Source organism: Sycon ciliatum, chromosome 13, assembly GCF_964019385.1.
Source record: "Sycon ciliatum chromosome 13, ocSycCili1.1, whole genome shotgun sequence".
Lineage (NCBI taxonomy): Eukaryota > Metazoa > Porifera > Calcarea > Leucosolenida > Sycettidae > Sycon > Sycon ciliatum.
The window spans coordinates 19248224-19271969 of NC_088655.1; the positions used below are offsets into that span (position 1 = coordinate 19248224).

Below are 23746 nucleotides of genomic sequence, written 5' to 3' on the forward strand. Positions count from 1 at the left end.
CCGAACGACGTAGAGGCGCAAGACGTCGAGGCGCAAGACGTCGAGGCGCAAGACGTCGAGGCGCAAGGCGTAGAGGCGCAAGTCGTAGAGGCGCAAGAGTTGGAGGCGCAAGACGTAGAGGCGCAAGAGGCGCAAGACGTAGAGGCGCAAGAGGCGCAAGAGTTAGAGGCGCAAGACTTAGAAACACAAGGCGTAGAAGTTAGCACGGAAAAAGTGAGCGGCTAGACTGTGTGGAACATGGAGATTAGATGTATGTTATCCGGTCCAGCGTCTGCCCCACGAGGCAGTGGCCCAGTAACGGTGTCATGTGTGACAGCCAAGATCTGCAAGCTTATCGGTTGTGTGTTGTCTGGTCCATCGTCCACCCCATGTCGAAGTGGATCGGTGACAGTGTCGTGTGCAACAGTCCACAGCGGCAAGCTTCGCGAAATCGAGTTGGCCGAAGTGGTGGGCTTTAGTGATATTCTACCATGCCCACCACCGCAGCAGAAGATGACGCGTAGTATGCCCCAAATCGTTTGACTTGTGAGTTGTTGTACGGCGGTGAGAAGCCCTTTGGTGGGGAGAATGTTGTGAAACGACAAGTTCTCGAGAGTGAAAGGCCTTCTCGCTTGTGACATTGTGTTCGTTTCAATGCAGCTGTATCCCGACTCCGCCGTACCGCTGATGTTTACGACGTGGCATACGCTACAGGCGCTATGTGCGGTTTGCTGTGTGCGCTGTAGTTGTATGTTGTATGTGTATGCTTTTCTCATATACGCTGTCATTTTCACGCTATAACTACCTGGTGGTTTTAGTGTTCAGTTGTTCCATTCATTGTTCATTGTTATTAGTCGATGGAAGTGAAATATACTGTTGAGAATAAATAGTTGTCCTCGTGCCGTGTGGGGTCGTTCGTTCCTGATACTTTAGAGAACCAGAGGGTTCACAACATTTGGGTGGGGAGAATGTTGCAAACCACCAGTTCTCAATTGGGAAAGGCCTTCGCGCTTATGTCATTGTATTCGTCGCAATGTTGTCTTTCGACTCCGCCGTACCGCTGATGTTGCTGCATGGCATACGCTATATGCGCTGTGTGTGTTTTGCTGTATACGCTGTTATGTCCAGTTTTATATGCGTATGTTTTTGCATGTACGCTGTTTTGCATGCTATAAATAGCTGGTGTTATTAGTGTTCATTGTTAATTATTCGATGAAGTGAAATATACTGTCTAAAGGAAAAGTGTTGTCCTCGTGCTGTGTGGTCGTACGATCCTGACAATTTAGAGAATCTTAGAGGGTTCACAACATTTGGCGACCACGCCAGGATACGAAGCGAGCATGGCAGAGGAACTATGGAACAATTTGGAAGCCAGCTTTATCGACAATGGAGAGCGATTAGGATTAGAAGGCGAGTTGTTGAAGGTACATGTGGAGCAGAGGCTCCAACAGTACGCGGAGCGTGAGGAGCGCAGTGCCAGACGGCGAGAGGAGGCACTCCGCACCGAGTTTGCCAAAACACTAAAGGAGATTAACGAGCGCATCGCCAATGCGCATGAGGGTGAGGGTAAAGCCGCGATGGGAGGTACAGAGGAATCTCCCAGTCACAGCGGTGGGCGTCAACCGTTGATGAAAATCCCCTCATATGATGGAACGCAGCCATTGGAGCGTTATCTTGACCTGTTCGAGGACATCTGTTCCAAGAACGAGTTCGAAGAAAGCGAATGGTTGCTGCGACTGCGCATCGCGCTAGCGGGTAGCAAAGCGGAGAGGATATGTATTGGATGCAATAATTACGAGGAAGCAAAACGAGAGTTGCTTGCCTCGCTCGGAAAGACTCCGGATAAAGCGTGGAAGACATTGCTGACAGGCAAGCAGCGGTCAGATGAGTCGTTTCATCAATACGTTGTCCGTGTTTGCCGAGAGGTAGAGGTGTGGGCCACACTCGCTATGACAGAAGATGGCGAGGTGGACACCAAGTATAGCGCCGATATAGGAAAAATGTCCCCGGTGCTGCAAGCAATGGCAAAGCAGGTAATCTTGGAGCAATGCGGACCTGAGATGAAGACGTACCTGGTCGAACGGCAGTGCTACGGGATGTCACTGCGCCAGGTACAGGAGCACGGCGCGTCTTACCAGGTCGCGCACGGACGACAGGGTGATACTGCCAGGAAGCCAGTAGAACGATCCGTGCCAAGGCCCACGGCGTCGGCACAGTGCATGGCGATATCGGTCGCAGATGCAGAGAAGCAGCTAAAGTCGCTGCCACAGGAAGGGAGAAAGGGTTTTCTGCAGCGAGAGAGACTCTGCTGGAACTGCCTTAAGTATGGCCATATGCCAGAGAATGTCGGTCAGGCGCGAGATGCACGAAATGCCAGAGGAAACACCACCTGCTAATACATGATGTGTTGGATAGAGCAGGTTACAGCCGGGAGAAACCGACTGAGATAGTAACGGAGAAGAATGTTGGATCGTGTTGTCTACACTCGCCAAGTGTGCGGCTGATGACCGGAGTGGCACGAGTTGAGGGAAGAACTCGAAACGCGAAGGTTCGCGTGTTCCTGGACTCGGGTGCTGAAGCGTCATTCGTGACTGCAGCGTTGGTGTCAGCAATCGATGCAGAACACGTTGGGGTTGAAAATGTAGAGGTGAAGCCGTTCGGCGCGGAACCAACCCAACAGCGCATGGATAAGTACGCCATCACGATCCAGGGTAGCTCCGCTAGCATTCGGGTACGCGCGTTCGTGAAACCAACGCTAGAGCTGGACCTGAAGTGCGCAAGTCCGCAGACCATTGCGCAGTGGCACAGTTGGGGAGTAGAGCTGAGTGACAAGCCTCAACAAGGGACATCAGACGAAATACATATGCTGATTGGTGCAGACTATATCAACGCGGTACTGCACAGCAAAAAGGAAGTTAATGGTGAGACGGTGTGGAACACAGAGATAGGTAATGTATTATCTGGTCCAGCGTCTGCACCAAGTCGTAACAGTCAGCCGGTGACCGTGTCATGTGTCACAGCCCACATCGACAAACTATGGCAGTTGGATGAACCTCCAGAACAACATCAGCACCTGCCATCTTTCCCGCTATGTCGCCAGGGCAGCGGGTACCAAGTGGGTCTCTTGTGGCGAAATGAGCGTCGCCCAACGGATAACTATGCTCAAGCTAGAGTCATCGCAACGCGGCTTCTTGAAAAGCTGGAGAGGAATGGGAAGCGTGCGCTCTATGATGATGTGCTGATCAGGGAGTACCGCGAGCTTGGAGCAATTGAGCTGGAGCCATGTGAGAGCGATGCCGGGTACTATGTACCGCATCATGGTGTATTCCGCGAGCACGCTGCAACCACGAAGTTAAGAGTGGTGTTCAATGCCTCGGCGACGGCGCCAGATGGCAAGTCGTTGAACGACATGGTTGACCCTGGACCGTCGCTATTGCCGAGTCTCGCAGGTATGCTATTACGGTTCCGTGAATATAAGAGCGCGCTGCAAGCGGACATCCGCAAGGCTTTCTTCATGGTCGCGGTTAATCCCGAAGACCGTCCCGTCCGTACCTGCGTTTCTTGTGGCCAGGTCGAAGCGACAGCGATGAACTGTTAACCTGGAGGCTAACGAAACTGCCATTTGGCGTAAACTGCTCGCCATACATGCTTACTGCGGTGATTCAGCATCACTTGAAGGAGCTACGGGCGTTGTCTGCACCCAAGGAGGGAGATCGTATTGATCTCTTGCTCACGAGTTTCTACGTTGACGATTTGGTCTCTAGTGTCTCAAATGCCTCGGAAGCTAAGGAGATGCAAGAGTTCAGCGTGCGTGTGCTTACGGATGCTGGCATGGAGTTACGCAAGTGGCGAGGCAACGAAATCCCGTGCGATCTAGAGGCCGGAGATAAAGTTCTCGGTCTGAAATGGAAAACCAGTGATGACTTGCTCAGCATAGCAGCGCTAGGCGAGTCCGATAGGACGTCTGTTTGGACCCGGCGATCCCTCCTCAAGTGTGTTGCGTCAGTATTTGATCCGCTAGGTCTAGCAGCACCGGCAGTTGTGCCGGGAAAGATACTGCTACAGCAAGCCTGGAAAGTCGGAGGCGACTGGGATGATAAGTTGCCTGATGGCATCGCAGCCGCATGCGCGCAATGGTGGGGAGAGTTGGCCGAAGTGGTGAGCATTGACATACCACGTTGGATTTGCTGCAATCTTGACACGCCGATTGCGCTTCATGCCTTCGCCGATGCCAGTGAGAAAGCGTTTGGATGTTGTTTGTATGCAGTCGTCAATGAACAGTCGCACTTGGTATTTGCCAAGGCCAAAGTGGTACCCGTGTCTCCACCCACGTTAGCCCGCCTTGAGTTACAAGCAGTATGTCTAGCGGCTCGCTACGCTGAGTTTGTGGTGAAGGAGCTGCGTGTGACCGTCACGCAAGTCTATGGCTGGACTGACAGTCTCACTACCCGTCATTGGATCAGTAATCCGTCGTACAAATGGAAAACATTTGTGGCTAACCGCGTCAGTCAAGTCCAAGAGATATCGAAGAAGGTCGGCATTGTGTGGAACCATTGCCCGGGCCTTCACAACCCAGCAGATTTACCGTCGCGTGGGAGTAGTGCACAGCAGATCCCTAGTCCGTTCTGGAGGGGCGGACCAACCTGGATCACGGAGCCCAATGACTGGCCCACCGCATCCTCAACCGCAGCTACAGATGAGTCCAGTGTAGAAGTACGAGTGTCAGCCACCACCTGTAGTCGAGAATCTGATAAGGAATGGTGGCTCCGATTCAGTAAATGGTCGAGGGCACAGGGCATGGTGACTCGGATGTTGCAGTGGAAGCACACTGAGCCTCGTGCTGAACTCTATTTTGCAGCAGACAACGTATTGTACCGCATCGTTCAAGCCGCATGTTTTGCTGAGGATCTTGAGCTGATCAAGCAAGGTCAACAAGTGAAGCCTGGGTCGAAGGTGTATCAGCTTGCATCGTTTCTGGATGAGCATGGAGTGCTCAGAGCCGGGGGACGACTTCAGCACAGCGAGTTGGCGTATGGAGCCAAGCACCCAGTCCTGTTAGGCAAACATCATCTGACCGAGTTGCTGTTGGAGAAAATGCATGTTGAAAGGATGCACCAAGGTGTAGAAGGAGTCTTGTCGTTCATCCGTCAGAAATTTTGGATTATCGGTGGTCGACGGGCGCTACGCAACATTACTCAGCGATGTGTTACATGCCGCCGCTACAAGGCTAAGGCTGCCTCAGAAGTCTGCCCGCCGCTGCCGGAAGACCGAGTTGTTCACGAGAGGCCGTTCGCAACTACCGGCATCGACTATGCTGGTCCGTTGTACGTGCGCCGTGGTTGGTTGTTGGTTGGTTTTTTATTTCACTTCGCACATTCAAACGGGATGACGACCCAATAAAATGACGGCGAAGGCTTAGCCTAGAAGTGGCTATGGAAGAACATAGTAAAAGCTATGGAAGCACAAAGTAAGAGAATAGGATACTAATGACTGCGGGTAAACGGGGGGAGAGAGAGAATACGATGTATCTGTGATACTACGTGCGGGTTACTGAACTTCACGGGGAGGGAGAGCAGAGCAATCAGCAGCAACTCGAACTACTCCCTACAGGCGTATGGTACGTGAGTCATCTCCGAAGGTATGGATAGCATTGTTTGTGTGTGCCACCACCAGAGCAGTTCACTTGGAGGTGGTCGATAGTTTAAGTACTGAGTCATTCTTGATAGCATTTCGGAAGTTTGTCGCGAGACGTAGTTTGCCGTCTCGGATCAGGTCTGACAACGCTACAACGTTCAAGGCGGCATCTGACAAACTGAGTGTGCCATGGATGTTCAATCCTCCAGCTGCACCATGGCATGGAGGCTTCTATGAGCGAATGGTTGGTACAGTGAAGAGTGCCTTGAAAAAGGTAATGGGAACAGCGTTTCTGAAGGTCCAGGAGCTTGAGACCCTCTTGTATGAGGTTGAAGCAGTGGTGAATAGTCGTCCGCTAACTTATGTGTCTGATAGCCTGGATGAGCCACCAGTAACCCCTGCAATGATGATGGGTGACATCTGGATGTCGTCAGAGAAGCCAGCAGGCACCCTGGACGCTGCGCAGATGTCATCGAGATTGCGTTACCTCAGTCGGACACTGGAGCACGTCAAGAATCGTTGGGAGGTGGAGTACCTAAGTCAGCTGAACAAACACCAACAGACCATGTCGCGCCCTTTAGCTGTGGGTGATGTTGTCTTTGTTATCGATGATACCAAGCGCAAACAGTTCTGGCGTTTGGGACGGATCATCGAGTTATTCCCTGGTCGAGATGGTAAGCGTCGTGTTGCCAAGGTTAAGTTGAGTACCAGTACCCTGTTGAGGCCGATCCAAAGGTTAGTGCCGTTAGAAGTATCGTCACAGGACGTGGCTCCTGGGCTTGCAGATACCGCTCAACCTGCTATCGTCCCTCAGCAGCCAGCGTATGAACCGTCAGCACCGTTACCACCACCACGGCAGCAGTAGATGACGCGTTCTGGGCGCGTAGTCAGAGCCCCGGATCGTTTTTGACTTTTGTGCATTGTTGTACGGCGGTGAGAAGCCCTTTGGTGGGGAGAATGTTGCAAACCACCAGTTCTCAATTGGGAAAGGCCTTCGCGCTTATAGCATTGTATTCGTCGCAATGTTGTCTTTCGACTCCGCCGTACCGCTGATGTTGCTGCATGGCATACGCTATATGCGCTGTGTGTGTTTTGCTGTATACGCTGTTAATAAAAAAAATAAAAAATTTCACGGTTCGCGTGAAACTCGGCTGGAAGCCGGGTTTTCCGCATCCGCCGTGGGAACGCCACCACCCTCTAGGATCAAAGGCGCAGATGCAGCGCCTAAACGGTGGGAGGTGAGTAGATTAGACCCACCACCAAGTGGTCAAAGACCGAAGTCCCATTAGCTGCATCCATGTATACGCTGTTATGTCCAGTTTTATATGCGTATGTTTTTGCATGTACGCTGTTTTGCATGCTATAAATAGCTGGTGTTATTAGTGTTCATTGTTAATTATTCGATGAAGTGAAATATACTGTCTAAAGGAAAAGTGTTGTCCTCGTGCCGTGTGGTCGTACGATCCTGACAATTTAGAGAATCTTAGAGGGTTCACAACAAGCCATGATCGGGGACAAGGATTTGTCATGTGCTCCAAAAAAAAAAAAAAAAAAAAAAAAAAAACGGCCGAAAAAGTGGGGCAGCCCCGGCTGTGACGGCCTTGGAAAAGGATTTGCCACTTGCGATCCTGGGACGAGTATCAGGTCAGCTTTGTCCTGTGTGGGCTGTATCAGATTGCTGTTCACTTCTCTATCTGTTGGATGTGTGACTTTCTGCAAGTTTCTGGGGTATGATGGCCTCTCCCTTGCTTGTCACTTTGTATGATATTACATTCTGTATTCGCTGCTTCCATGGCGTGGTCTGCAAACTGCAATCCTTGGGCAAATGTCATGTTTGCTATGTTGTGCTTTGGCCGTCAGCTTGTCTACACGCTGTAGTTGAATTATTTTTGTTTCACAACTGACTTCCTCAAGTACGGTGGCCACTGCTTTGCATGGCATTATATATGAAGAATTTCCTGTTTGTGTCTTGTGCATGTGCGTGGCCACGTGTGTGTGCCGTGTGCATACGCATGTTTGTGTATCTGTGTGCGGGGTAGCGCGGCGGGGAGGGCTGGTATGTATCAGTGTGTTATTGCAGTCTCATGGCTACATACAGTACATCGCGTGCGCGTGGTCATTATGTTTACCTCCGGGGTTGGAGGGAACGGAAAAAGAACTGAAATTATCCATATAAAAACCGCTCTGTGAGCGGTTCTGAAAAACCTTTACTGGTACTGCCCCGTCGTAAAAGTAAGAAATTAGAACTGGCCCATTGTCCCCCCAAATGCGAACTGATCCACGTAAATCGCGAATGACGGGACCCGAACGCACCAGTAGCACGATGTTCCTACCTGTGGATGCAGATGGGGACGTTGGACAACTTGGTCCGGACTATAGGCCATGTACTGTACTAGCGGTAGGTGGTGTTACCCTATGATAATTGCTGTCCTGTGCCCTCCCGACCTCGTGCTACTGGTGCGTTCGGGTCCCGTCATTCGCGATTTAGGTGGATCAGTTCGCATTTGGGGGGACAATGGGCCAGTTCTAATTTCTTACTTTTACGACGGGGCAGTACCAGTAAAGGTTTTTCAGAACCGCTCACAGAGCGATTTTTATATGGATAATGTACATGTATAGTGTACACAATCTGCGGACAGCATGCTGTTTCGTTCTTTTTGAACTCATCAGCGCAGCACAGAGGAAATGAGGCCGAACCTGATAGCAATGGAAATAAAAATTTCCAATCAGGCCCGAACGTACCTTGCCAGAGTGCTCAAACTGACAAGTCAGTGAGCTCTGCATAACGCAAACAGCAAAGGCACTACCCCACGCAAGAGTGCTCAACTGCTACAAGAGCAGGAGCGAAATACTCAATCTGCGGACAGCATGCTGTTTCGTTCTTTTTGAACTCATCAGCGCAGCACAGAGGAAATGAGGCCGAACCTGATAGCAATGGAAATAAAAATTTCCAATCAGGCCCGAACGTACCTTGCCAGAGTGCTCAAACTGACAAGTCAGTGAGCTCTGCATAACGCAAACAGCAAAGGCACTACCCCACGCAAGAGTGCTCAACTGCTACAAGAGCAGGAGCGAAATACTCAATCTGCGGACAGCATGCTGTTTCGTTCTTTTTGAACTCATCAGCGCAGCACAGAGGAAATGAGGCCGAACCTGATAGCAATGGAAATAAAAATTTCCAATCAGGCCCGAACGTACCTTGCCAGAGTGCTCAAACTGACAAGTCAGTGAGCTCTGCATAACGCAAACAGCAAAGGCACTACCCCACGCAAGAGTGCTCAACTGCTACAAGAGCAGGAGCGAAATACTCAATCTGCGGACAGCATGCTGTTTCGTTCTTTTTGAACTCATCAGCGCAGCACAGAGGAAATGAGGCCGAACCTGATAGCAATGGAAATAAAAATTTCCAATCAGGCCCGAACGTACCTTGCCAGAGTGCTCAAACTGACAAGTCAGTGAGCTCTGCATAACGCAAGCAGCAAAGGCACTACCCCACGCAAGAGTGCTCATGTATAGTGTACATGTAAATGCACGGGACACCAAAATAATAATGCAGTCAACCTCGTCAAAAACGACCTCCGCAGTAGGACCAACTCAGGCATAGCTAGATAGTTTTGTGACGTACATGTACATATAGGGGCCAATTGACTAAAGAAATGCTCGACCTGAAGAAAAACGAATCCTCAAAAACGATCGTAACTGTTCTCATCCAGGATCAAGTTTTGAGGGATTGTTATTGAGCAAAGTGTACTGCAAGTATACCTGTGCATACATACATAGCCCAGCTTCGGAAGGTGGCGTATGATAAATGCCGATGGAATTCATTGCGAAACAGCACTGTTAATTAGCCTGGCCATAATAATACGATTACATCTGACATGCTTACCTGCCTACTTGTGCGCACGCATGCATTCTTGCCGGAGATGTCTACCTGTGGCGACAATAATTTTTTCATGGACTGATCTTCTTTTTTAGTGTTTGCACACTCTTGGCTGCTGCTGTGGCGCTTTTGTATTTACATGCTGCTACGCTCTGTACGGCTGCACTAGCCGTGTTAACTGTCGTACCCAGATGCACACATTCAATCCCTGGCTATGCTTTGGAATTGTTTTCGTTGCCTATGTCCTCATCTCTCTTCGTTTTGTTTTCGCTGCCTGGGCTCTCATTTATCTTTGCGTGCTTGCTTGCTTGTATTGCTGAGGGAACATATGCTGGTTTGTATTCGTGGGTCCCCATGGTGCATGGGCCACGCGTACTCATCCGGCGGATATGTGTGAATAATAATAATAATACATACATGTACAAGGGCAGCATCAGTACGCACGGCTTGAGCATACACCAAGGCAGTTGAGTGTTTGAACCAGGGAGTAGTAATTTTACTACATGAGCCCCGGCCAGCGAAAACCAGCACTTGTGTACTTGATATCAATCATCAAAATGTGACGTCAAAGTTTGGGACGCGCAGTGAGCTGGCTTTTGAAGATTCTTTTCGATCGAGTGGGTGTCTTTGTTGTCAAAGGAGTTTCAAGTGTCTTCAAATGTCTCTGGTCAATTGATTTTAGCGCTAGGTGAGAGCTCGTCACACGGAGGTTGAGTTTAGACACAGCGATGGCGACAGGTGTCGCGACAAAGACTTAGGTCCAGAGTTGTCAGCGTGAGACTCCCTGTACGAAGCGGCGCTGAAAGTTAGTTCGCGATCGGAATTATTTCTTTGTTGGCGATCTCGCTGAGTTTGTCCAGCAGTGGCGAGTGTCATATGCATAGCAACGAAGAGCCCTCATAAAATCGACACTGGATACTGGTGGCGACGATAGTCAGTGCTGAAGAAATAGCGACTGCGAGGAGAAGCTGAATTTCGACCCGCTGAGCGATCCGTATTTCTACATCGACAACAATGATGTTGCAGACACTGGTGGAGGGCTTCTCACGGCGCAAAACAGAGCGTAGTATTCTCAGTACTCTACCTTGCCAGACGACATCAAGCTGGCTGCTGCCTGTGTTGAGAAAGGGGATCCCTAAAAACTCAAACCGGCTGAACGCTTTGGGGCAACATGTTCACGTGCTACAAAACGCCAGCATTCGCTCATATCATTGAAATACAATTATGCTGAAATCATGGTCTGAGTGAAAGTGTGCAAGGGAGTGGATGTCAGTAGTATTGATCAGTACATCTATCAGTATGGCAAGCTTTGGGACAACGCCCAAACTGCCAGCGCAGAGGTCCCTGAACACAATTTGGAAGGCCAGCCACCAATCATCGTTTTGCACTCTGGTGTTGTAAAGAAGGTAGTGATGTATACGGAATATCGTCACTGTGACTTCTGAACTACTCATGCCTGCACAGGCTGCAGCACCAAGAGGGCAAGCCTGACTTGCATTCTATTTACTTACATGTACCTGTTCCACATCACAATCAGAAACTGTAGGATCAACTTGCATGGAGTCACTAGGCATGGATGCTGCGCCAACTGTACCGAATCTTGACCTCTCTGACTTCAAACTCTATTTTCCATGCTTTCGCTTATCAGATTGTTACCAAACTTGATAACTTGAATGATTAATAGTGTAGAAACAATTTCGAGGGAAAAAATAATTTTTGAAAAAATTACACATGTTCAGGTTTCTGCTGGCTGGGGCTCACATTTATTTGACTACTCCCTGCAATGGACTCAAAACGGGTTTATTCAAAACATACGACATCGAAAGAAGGAAGAAAACCAAAGATACAAGGGATGAAACTCGACGATGAAATCAAAATGAAAATTTGAAAAAAGCCTTATCCAAAGAAACTCAAGGCAAATATGTACAAAGTACGAGCTAGTGTGCAGTGTATGTAAGTTAGTGCAGTAGATGTGAACGTGTTAGTGTGTGGGTGATAAGAGCTGGCAACCGAATGTACAATGTACATGACGTGTACATGTTACGTATGACTCAGAGTGCTAAAAAGACTGTCCATGCATCATGCATGTAGTTTCGTTTACGTACATGCAGGATACTACATTGTCTACAACTTACAGTACAACTAACAAGCAAGGACAGGTACTAGGTAGGAATACTACACTAGGTACATACTGTAACATAGGAAAGGATCTACGGTACAAAGAGTTGGCATGAAGCTGCAGCAAACTCCTGCCGTGTGGTGCTTGCGCAATTGCAGGGACCACTTGTTCCGTCATGTTGGCGGCCTGACCGTTAGTGGCGGTCCTGGATAGCATCCTTCCACCCTGTGATCACAAACAATGTGAAAGTGCAACACAAATTCAAATCAGCATTGTGCGTACGGTATTGGATTCAGGTCATCGCAAACATGCCTGTGCATGTGTGTGGTCTTCCTGTGATGTAGTACTCAACAACAAAATAGGGATAATACAGAGAGGATTGACAACTCTTTGCAAAGTAGAGTTATAATTCAAACGGTTGTAAGAACCTGCGGAGACCAGGCCCAAACTTACCTACGCCGCGTGACAATCACATCGCGCACTGTGCTTGCTACTTGTCCCAATGTTGTCAGGGCTGTTTTCCACCACGGTATTTCTTCCTTGACCTTTGCAGTCAGCTCCCCATTGATGCGCGCGAGCTCTGCCAGCTCCTTAGCGTTCTCCCTCATGTAATCCTCCTTGCTGATGCTCATCGCCTTCAGCTTCTTTTCCAGCTGCTGGAGTTTGCGCTCCGTCGCGGTTTTCTGCTGAATATGGCCATCGATCCTGCCCTTGACTTCGGCAAACAGAGGTGGAACGTAGACAGCCTGATAATGTAGAATGATGTGCTCGATCATACGCTTTCGAGTTCTCCTGCGTACCTCGTAACTGTGGTCATCGCCGTCGTCTGGGTTGCTGACCATGAGGAAAGTGTTGATGCGCCCCACACGGCTGATTCAGACTGCAAAAACCCGTGCACAGCATCTCGGGTTCGAGGCCAGGCCAGCAGTCACCGAAGTAGGGGATTTTCCCGTACTCAAGCGTACTCAAGGGCTGAGAATTTTCTCAGGGCCAGCTCTCTACACGCGGCTTCTCGGCCTCACCGAGCGGAGCCTGAGACACTGAAAACAACAAAAATAGCCTCGTGTGAGAGTACAGTAGCTGTAGCACAATCGCGTGTAAAAAACGAGTGCTTCTTTCTTCGAGCGAGCGACTTTTCAAGCGTTTCTTGTCGATTTCTTACTCCTTTTTGAGCGTGTCTTTTGCTGTACGTAGCCCAGGGAAACTGCCCTGGGTAGCTAGTTGGGGAAGTTTTGGTGGCGGCGAGGGAAGTTTATTTGTATAGCGGAAACCTTCATCTACAAAATACGTTAGTGTCATTGTGATCTGTAGGGTAGTTTTGTGTGCATGGTGTTCTTTCTGACGTCTCTTATGGCTGAACAATGAGCTCTGATTTCAAAAATTTGAATTTTCACCTTGAGCATGTGGGTATGTTGTGTCGCTTGGGTGGATGTAAACTGCCCAGCCATCGGAGTGGTCGGAAGTCTTGGAGCCCTCTATTAATTTTATCTAGTGAAAGATTATGCATTGCAGATCTTCAATGTTCTAGGTATCAAGGTAGAAAAAGATGAAAGTGGTGTCCACCCCACACATTTCTGTAGGGCATGCTTACTATTTATCCAGAAGTCAGCAGAAAGTGAAACACCGTGTGATGTTGGTGGTGATATTAAGGGAGGGGATAGTGGTGGTGGTGGCTGTAGTAAGGCTCTGCCAAATGTACTAGCCTGGATGCCGCACACAGATGATAAATGCATTGTATGTGGGTGGATTGAGAGTGCAAGAAAGGGAGGTAGACCAAAGCAGGAGAAGAATCTTAAGGGGGCGTGCTCGGTGGATAACAAGAGCCAAAACACCGGGGAGAGTTTGTTGGGTGTCGATATTGACGAAGCCACGCTGTTCGGGCGAGCCACGCCTTCGCATGTATGTACTCTTGGAGAGGAAGGAGGTGAATTAATACACCACAAATTCAACCTCCTTCGCTCTGGCCTGCAGAACACAAACAAAGATGTTGACCGTCTAAAGGTCTTGGTCGTGCAGTACCTAACAACCACACTGCCGACACACCAGTGCTTAATTTATAATGCACAACAATTGCAGTATTAAAGCCAAGGGAAAATTCCCAAATCTAGCTACCTATGGAGAAGTAAACTGTTTTGTCGCTCACAACATCAGCGCGGGTGGTGGCGGGCCATAGGTAGGTCAACATTATCACTCTGATACATTCAGAAATCATTTGAACAGCAAAACTGTAACTAATTACTTCAAACATGAGACAAAAGTCAAAATACAATGCAGCGATGCAATTTGAAATCAAAACTGTTCTGCACCACTGAAATCGAATTTACTACTTCTTATACTGCACCTTCTTTACTGCTGATGTTCAGCCACTGTGCAGATCCTGCTGTGCAGATCCTGCTGTGCAGATCCTGCTGTGCTAGCCTTGTGATCTCATATCAGAATCCAGCCAGAATAGTACAGCAGCTGCATGGGAGCATGCCTGTCCCAGGCCCGCCATGCAGATGCAGTGTGCCAACAGAACAGCACCAGAAAGGGGGGGGGGGGACTTGTCAAAATACTCAAGCGAGTGTCCATGAAAATTCTTTGCTTCCTCCTGCCAGGTTGAAAATCACGTGCACTGATTCAGCCACCAGGTGGCATGCGTCAACACATCTACGGGTAGCCCTGAATCCTGAACTAAACTCTAAAGGAACGTACAGTTCAGGTGCTGAGCACGTGCAGGAACTACACAACGTTCCTCGTCCACAGGCAAGTAGAGGACAATGCACTGTGACATGATCCGTAATACTAGAACTTGAACTACTATAATTATTGTAGAAGTAATAACAATAGTTCCTGCACGAAAATGATGTTGTGTCGAAGAACGGCATAAACCGAAGAGTCACTGGGTCTGGCAGATGTCGCCTTCATCTTTTATCGAAACTCCACGTCAAGACAGCGAACACTACACTTCAAAACCACTTGACTTGGCCTACAACGAGACGAACTCCAAACAACTCGACAATGTTTTTTTTTGTAGCTCTGTAGCTCTTTTGGCACCAAGCAAAAAAATATTTCCTTGCACTGCGTGTAATCTCTGGGTGGGCACCGCCAAGGCGTTAAAAAGGTGGGTTTTTACCAAAAATGTGTAAAAGGACGCCATCTTGCCTTTTGAATCACGCGAAACAGCCGTGCCAGGCTGGGGTGCAGAGCGACCGACTCCTTCTTGTAGGCCTTCGTCTTGGCCGCGATTACGTCTTCTCGCAGCTCCCCACCCGGCGTTCTCGTGCGAACCAGGGTGCAGAAAGGCGCCACTTGCGGCTGAAAGATCACGTCAATGACGGAATCGGAGGCCTGTCGCTCTTCCTGGGTGAATCGGCCATTGGTGACGAAGATGATCTGGTTGATCCCACCGCTGCACGTGTGTGCCAAATGCGCAAGCTCCAGTAGCACCTGCTCCTCGGTGAAGCGGTTGTCGCAGAATCCGATGGTGTCGATGATCTTCACTGCGTAGTCGCGACCGGCGTATGGCACGAGGACGGTCTTAGTAGGCAAGCCCTCGGTCTTACTGGTCGGAGAACTTGACTCCGGGAACAAGTCACCTTTGTATCGACCGGCAATGACGTTTGCCAAAGTGGACTTGCCCTTGCCAGTCCGACCCATTAGGACAATCGTGCGATCAATCTTCTTTCCATCTGGACACGGTCTGTAGTCGTCGAAATTGTCCATCACAACCTTGCGTCAACCGAGTCAACTGAATACTAGTACCCGGGTGTCTGACGTACGCTAGAGCAGTGAATGGTTCCACTAAAGACTTACTCGACTGAGATCCAATAGTTCACAAGTTAGTCACTCTAGCCTAGGCAGCTGTAAATTGCTCTGAAATTTGTTCTGAAGTACTAGTAGCCGTTGAAATTGTGTGCTTTTATACGCTGGTCATACTATGTTTTGACCGGCTTCGTTGGAGGGTGGCAAAGGGTGAGTAATAGGTGTTTCGATGTCGTCAGACCACACTGACCACTAGCACATGATCGAAGTGCTGCTAGCACAACTACATGTATTTCAGTTTCTGTTTCAGCAGCGTTCCCCCGGGGAAAGTCCCACCAAAACCTAAACTAAAACGCTAAAGCCGGTGATCTTGACAACGAGGTCATCTATGTACATATACAGTCATGTATCTCTTTGGCTGTCGTGGGGAAAGTCCCATCAAAACCTAAAGGTGATCTTAACTACCGTACGAGTAGATGTATCTCTTTGGCTGTCCTGGTCCAGCTTTCTCCAGCGATACCAAAGCAACAGATCGTTAGATGAAGGGACATCTCCCTATTCGTCCCGGTCATCCCGAACGGTAGACCCACTGCTACTACATGTACTAGTACTCAGTCACATGCTAGACTGTAGACATGTACGTTATTTTGTGTTGTCAAATTTTGTTGAGCTTGACTAAAAATACTATGTGGCGTGCATTTGTGTACTGTACCATCAACCACAAAACGAGATACCAGCACGTTCGGTTCCCTGAGTGCAGCAAAGGGCACCCCAAAAGTCGGAAAAGGCAATACACACACACTACAAAGTACGCGATGCAATCATCATGATCATACCATGCACCGTGGCCCGGGTATTTACTAACACTAGTACTAGTAAACAGTTTCCTCTGAGACAAAAATGCGATAATACTCATAAAAAGTACACACTTCAGGCTCATTACAAACATCTTGAAAGTTTTTGTCTTCACAAGTATACTTTCAAGCCTTCTCGGCAGGTGAAATACAGGCAAGGGAAAAGGAACAGGAACAGTGGATTAAATACAGTAAGAAGGTGGTAAAACATCTGGACGCACGCATCCGACAACACGCACCGCTACACCTTATTCCACAACACGCACGATCCACTCGACCACGGAGGGGACGTCCAGCAAAGAATCATCCTGGTACAAGATGGTCCAACGCAGCGGCATCAACACCAAGCAACGTCACCTCACAATTAACTAATAATAATAATAATAATGACAGTTCGCATTTCGCTCATTGCATGAGGTCAACGCATCTGTTAACAATTTCGAGCCAAGCAGCTCTATCAGAAGCAGATTGCACAGCATCCAGAAGCGACAGATTAATGCAATGTAAGACAATTAACTAGACCACCAGAAAAACAACCGGACAAGACACCTACTGGCGTGGCAGTGACAGGAACCGCATCAACCAGAAGAATGACAAGATCGGCAACGGCGGCGATGGCAGCGACTAAAGCACAGACAGAGGCAACGGCTAGGGTCCACTCGACTAGCCATGTGAAATCGGATGTGTCCACCGCACATGCTGATTGTTCTGATGTTAGTTCTGATAAGTATGAGTCGTCCACAGCTAGTCATTTGTTTGAGCATCCTGATTGTCGTGCTGTGTATCCAGATGATTGTTTTTCGATTGTGTCACGTGTACGCAGTGCTAGATTGCTGAATGTTTTGGAAGCTGTATACATCCACACAAAGAAACCCAACCTTTGCAAGCAGAAACAAATCAAATTCACACTTAGGCTGTTAGGTAGGTCGTCAAAACCTCGTTAGTTACATGTATGTCCAGTGGTTGTCTCTTGTTGTCGCACTACATGTCACGCTTATTGAGTTTTCTCGCATTTGCACCTTTGTGTCATTATTGCAATTTTCGCTGTTTACTTTAGCTATCTTCTTTCTTTTTTTTGCGCTGTTTTACCACCTTCTTACTGTATTTAATCCACTGTTCCTGTTCCTTTTCCCTTGCCTGTATTTAAGGTGGCGATCTACCTTCGCGGATAGTCCACCGTAAAATACAAACATCTCAGCCAATTCTTTTTGGAATTAGGTCAAATTTTCTGGAGACATTCATTATGTACCAAAGGACAAGGAGCAGCACAAATAGAGGACAGACTCCGCTCATGTCCATTGTTATTGCCGAATCACGATAATTGGCCGCACCCGCACCTCTTAACCGCAAAATTGAAATATGCATCCATCAGGTAGAAAATAACCAATTGCTACTGCGTTCCTAACATATAATTCTAGGTATTGAATATCAAGAAACAGTTGCAAAGTCCTTTAGATCACCATGTCACAACAAAGCGTTTTGACGCGCGCATCCGCAAAAAAAGTCATGATCGGGTCCACAACCAATGTGAGAACAAGCAATGATGAATGGCTAAACGAAGACATTCACGAACTAGCTGATGCATCACAGAGCTCAGAAATGTATAGGTTTAGGGGTATAGCACCTACCACTTTGCCGCAATCGTGGTAGAAAAATGCGGGATAGGCTAAAAAGTTACCAAAAACACACAAAAAAGGTCTATCCAATTCCAGCCTACCTGCCTACAAATCTTCACATCAGAAGCCATCTGGCTCGTAGGTGACCTCATTTTGGTCTCCTTGATGATTAGTAATGCTCTTCTTCAGTCTTCTTTACTTCTTCCTTGACTTCTTTGTCACTTCTCACACGTTCCCAGCTCTTCCTGGTTGTATCACAGTGGTGTTACTTAGTGCGGTGCCGAGCAGAAACGCGATGCTATCTGGTTTCAATGTTCAGCTAGAGTCTTCATTTCTTCTCTAAGGGCTTGTTCAATCATGAGCATTGCAGGTAAAATCGAGTCGGAAACCCAGCCTTCACTGGTGGCCTCTCTCCATGGGTATGGCAATAAAGGTGCTGATGAATGAGGCATATCCAGGGTGCAGCCATGCCGTTTCCGTCACATATGACGGCGATCGCATGCGGTTGCAGCACTGCCACTTTGGTAAACTGCCTCAGGTCCAGCGTAGCATTTCACATGTCTGCTTCTGAACTCATCTCGGAGAACATGACCACAGGTTGAATAGGATCGCGTTGCCGCCACAGGTCTTAGTATAAATGGGCGGTAGAATATTGAAAACTATGCAAAGCGTCACTGGCGGTGATGAATTCGGCGCATACTAAATACAGGCCTGTGGACTTCCAATTTGAAATTGAATTTCTCAGAAGTGAATGGACTTCTCTTCTCACCACACACAATGAAATCCCAAGGCAAATATCTGGGTTTGCCTGCTCGCTTAGTAGATCTACGATGGGATGTGGACTGGTACAGCTGACAGCATACTGATATGACCAGAAATAGCAGAAATCACTCAATATTTCACAGACTAACTCCAGTAGGCTATATTTTGCACTCACTGCCTGACGCCGAAAGAGAGAGAGACAAACTAATCACCACAATAGCTAGAACTGTTGTTGACATCGTCATCGTCAGAGTAGTCAGAGTTGGAGATGAAGTTGAAATACGTCTTCGCTTGGCAATTTTTTTGCCAATAAATTTGAATAGCGTCGTCAACGTCAGGGATATTTTCCGCGGATAGGTGGATATCGAGAGCTTCTGGCAGTCAGATTGGCTGCTTCGGACATCCAAGACGACGGACAGTACTCATTCCACCCGATCTTGGTGACAGGCGACGACGTGAGACGTCTCCAATAGACTTTCCAAACACAATTGTTTGAATTGAAGAAGGGCTGAGGCTTCCTGCAGCTTCATCTGTGAAAAGAATTCGGGTGGACACACCCATTCCCATAGCGCTGCATATCACATCCGAACCAGTTCCGTTATTTTACAACGTTTCGGCACTTGGCCATCATCAGGTAATAACAATGAATACCGTGGAAGCCACACAAGAGCAGTATATACGCAGAGTGTAGCGCCAAAAAAGATGCGAATTATGTCACCTAGTATGGTCTTGTGACTCGTTGATGGCGGTTTGTACAATGGTCTTGGAAGCTGCAGAGGAGCGAGTGTCAATTGTCTTTTCTTTTGCAGTGCCGGCGAGAGGGATTGATCCCCAGATTTATTTCGAATTGTGTGCGGAAGCCAGCATCAACGAGTCACAAGACCATACTAGGTGACATAATTCGCATCTTTTTTGGCGCTACACTCTGCGTATATACTGCTCTTGTGTGGCTTCCACGGTATTCATTGTTATTACCTGATGATGGCCAAGTGCCGAAACGTTGTAAAATAACGGAACTGGTTCGGATGTGATATGCAGCGCTATGGGAATGGGTGTGTCCACCCGAATTCTTTTCACAATTGTTTGAATACTTCACAAATTATCGAATTATTGATTTGCGCATGCGCACTGTGTCCATGATGACGTAATATGTGCCTATTGGTATGGCATGACTCAGCAGTGGTATGTCTGACAAGCACAGAAAATTTGAACAAAATCCACAAGGATTTACCGTGAAAAGACCGATTTCTACGTTTTCCCCAAAAAGTTGCAATTGTGCAAGTCAAATATATGTTACATTCGGTCTTTGCAAGCTCATAGCAGCCATATGGATGAAGCAATCTCACTCAAATTTTCACAGATGATGTCTGGGATCTATACGAGCAATTTGGCACCGCATTGGACGAAATCAGAGCAAGTTGAAAATTTCACAAAATTTTGACCCCTGAAGGTAGATCGCCACCTTAACCTGACGAGAAGGCTTGAAAGTATACTTGTGAAGACAAAAAACTTTCAAGATGTTTGTTATGAGCCTGAAGTGTGTACTTTTTATGAGTACAAGTACTAGTAGTAGTAGTAAATCTACTGATTGACATAGTCGTGCTGTGTTGTGTACCATGGTGAACTGTGTAGCTTTGCGCTCACCATGAGTCATCGGGACTGATGCCAGCCTTGCCAGGGACTTCCCTGTCATTGAGATGTCACTGGAGTGGCGCATGTCAAGTTTTTGATTTGCCCCTACCATGCGCCTAGCGCCTAGCGCCTGCCTGAGAGCGGTAAAAAAGAGCTGACAATGTCATTGACAGGCAGATTCCGGGCACGGTGTTGGTTGGGGCTTGAGCGCAGGTGCACTAACAACCGACTTCCCCCACTTTCCTCTATGTTTTCCATGTTTTGGTAGATGTAGAGTGCGTCACGCAGCCAACGTGAACATTGCACATTCGCAGTTGTTTGAGGATTACCTTACCCGTAGCTCACCATAGAAGCAGGACTTCATCTGAACTCGCCAGGGAATCAAGACGGCCGCTTACACAGGAAGAATCCAGCGGTGCGACAAATGGACAGGCAGACGCACAATGCCAATGGAGCGCCCTGTACTTGCACATGTAACACCATACGCCCTATCCTCGCGGTATTGAGCATTTTCGCAAGCATTTAGCCACATGGCCTGTAGAACCGGAACAAGAACCTAATGATGGTCTTGAAAATAGTGTTACGTGCATAGATCGACGTTTCATGATTTCTTGCTCTATGTCTACAACGTGAATGTACCACTTACTGACCTTGCAACACCGTTACCATGGTTACGCACAAGAAGGACTGGCAGGGGGGGGGGGGGGGAGAGACTTCTGATACACCCACACTGCTTCCGAAGTCCAGTGCTGCACATGTTCTGCGTGCGCATCCTTGCATTCTACCCGTCTACTCGATTGAGCTGTTCTCTCTTCCCAAAGTTGCTCACAGTCACAGGAAACCTGAATTGTGCTCAGAGCCAGCATGCTAGTCAAGTGTTGCACTCCATTCAGAAGATCATGACATGGACTGGCTTGGATTTGGGGGCCTATCTTTGTTTTCTCTTCTTCATGACTTGTATCTTCTCAACATCTGCCCACGCATGCCACTTCAAATACATGTACCTGCGAACAGTTTATTTGACAAGAAGGGCGGCAATGCAGCAGAACCGACCAACAAAACAAACTAGCATCTTAAATAATGGGAAGACAAAATAAAGTAGAAAAGTGGAAAATGAGGAAAGAGTTTTCACGATGCAAACACAAGAGAAGTCTAATAAAAATTGGACTCTGAGGCGCCTGGACTTACATGCACATGGTGATATCTGGTACTACAATGGCGCTCACTATTTTCGCTTCAGGTGAAAATGACTGCCAGTTTGCGTTAACAGGAAGCAATGGGAGTTCAATATTCACAATTATCAAGTATCACACTCAAATATGTGTACAGTGCCACAGTCTTAGGCCAAAATAAAGTAGGAGCCTCGCACCAAATCAATAATAGTGTGTACTACATGTACATGTACAACTGTCCCCAAGCAGAGTTGCCCTTGACTTGCAACAGTGCTCAAGGGCTCTAACTGAAAAAATACAATGCATACAAGTAAGCTATTGGTGTTTTCTCAAGTACATGTATAGCCTATTGCCTATAGGCCATGTTTCTGTCACGACGAGACGAAAACAATACCGCCACAACGAATTGGAACACAACGTACAGTCCACCACCGTGCTACCTTGTTGCACTTTGCACTGTGGAGCATGGAGAGATCACAAGATGATGCAGTCGTCATCACCCTGCGACTCTGCTGCCTTTTGTTGGAGCTCCGCATTGGCACGCCTCATCTCCCGGACTTGTCTTTGCTGCTCCCGACGAAGTCTCGCCTGCTCCGCTTCTCTGGCCTTTAGCTCCGCTTGGAGGCGTTTCCGCTCCGCTTCCTGGCGCTTCTGCTTCTCCTGCTGGGCAGTTTGTGCGTCCAGGTGTTTGTTAACCCTTGCCACAGCACTGGTGTAACTTGGAGTCGCATAGCACTGCATGTAATGCAGTATCACGTGATCGAGAAGAGTCTTGTGAGAGCGTCGGCGCATCTGCATGCTGCGTTCGTCACCATCGTCCGGGTTGCTGATCATGAGAAAGGTACCGATCTGGGCGAGATTCGGATGCAGCCTGATCATCTCCTGGCGATACTCGGCAGTCTTAGCAGCTACCACAGCTTTGTCCAGTTCTTTGGCCGGTGTTGCTGTGCGAACGATAGTAGAGAACTTGGCCACGTTGGGCTGAAAGATTACGTTCATCATCGCATCCATGGTGGTTTTGTCCTCCTGAGTGAATCGACCACGTGTGACAAAGAGAATCTGATTGATTCCCCCGGTGCACGTCTGAGCCACCTTAGCCAGTGCGTGTAGGACATCCCTTTCGGAAAGAGATGTGTCCCCGTAGCCGATGGTGTCCACAATCTTGATGGCATGGTCTTTGCCAGCGTACGACACTAGGACGGTGTGCGTCGGCAAACCACGTGTTTGGCTCGCGGGGCTGCTGGATTCCGGAAAGAGGCCGCCGCTATACTTTCCCGCCAGTACGTTTGCCACGGCAGACTTTCCGTTACCTGTTTTTCCCATCACGACGATTGTCCGATCTGGTTTGCGACCAGCGGGACAGCGTCGGTAGTCACTTGCACTGGCCATGCTGAGGCTGTAGACGCAATGAAGGCAGTGAATTGCAGCTGAATAGAGCAGTTGTCGAAACCCACTATTCCTCTATGCACTAGTCTTGGTTGAGCTTAACTTAACATACAGGCTAACTCCAGAAATATACCGGTTACCTTCTGTTGGCACTAAGCACACACAAAATGGATTGTCGAGGAGGCAAGAACTATTTTTTCCAAACCTGGAAGAAGTAACCTTGGCATGGTGCGAGAGAGGGCTCGAGGTAACGTATTTATGCCAGTCTAGATAGGAGGCTTTCGCCAATGACGTAATGTGTTGAGCCGCATATACAGTGTGCATAATCATACAAATACATGTACATCAATTCGCTATCATCGCTTCAGCAATGGGCAGGTGTAAGGCAAGGTCAGGTAGATCAACGAGAAACGAAACTGTTCTGACCAGAGCGAATCATTTAGGGGAACTGACAGCACGTTTGGGCCACTGACCACTGACCGGGATAGATTGCACATGATACACTTACATAATTATTATGCTTTGTAGCATTATGTCATACCCCAATATCAATATACTTTCTAGCTCCGCCATGAATAAGGCATGCTTAAATTTATAGTAATCAAACTACTTCGAGTAGTATGATAGCGAAATTGTATTTCGAGATGCATCAACATTCCAATCCAAGGGAGAAGCCATGAAGTCCCCAACTCTAGCTCTGAGTCACGGGCCTGGAACCTTGTCCAGTTTCGAAACTTGATCACTTCCAAGAATCGCGCTCACGAGTCGCGTGCGAAATGTGCTACCCGGAGTACAAGTGACGGCTCATTCTTTGTTGCCGCGGGACTTAGCTTGTGCACATTTTCGCTGCGCTCACCTTCCCCTCTTCGGTCCTACGTAACCATGAAACTTCCAAGTTGGAAGGCTGTTGGTTTGCGTACTGGAGATGTGTTAGAGCTAGGTCTCGGGTCGCTGAATGTCTCAGTACT

The 23746-nt window shown here is 48.2% G+C and overlaps 2 protein-coding genes across 2 annotated transcripts in view; both read right to left on the minus strand.

Moving 5' to 3' along the window:
- The window catches only part of LOC135829629 (uncharacterized), a 61534-nt gene that overhangs the window by 22567 nt on the left and 15221 nt on the right, over positions 1–23746 (minus strand). The window lies entirely within an intron of this gene.
- LOC135829631 (uncharacterized) lies at positions 11275–12482 on the minus strand. The gene is made up of 2 exons (XM_065342031.1): positions 12066–12482; positions 11275–11837 (listed from the first exon to the last, which is right to left on the minus strand). The coding sequence occupies exons 1-2, from the start codon at positions 12452–12454 to the stop codon at positions 11786–11788; spliced, it is 441 nt and encodes a 146-aa protein (XP_065198103.1). The 5' UTR covers positions 12455–12482; the 3' UTR covers positions 11275–11785.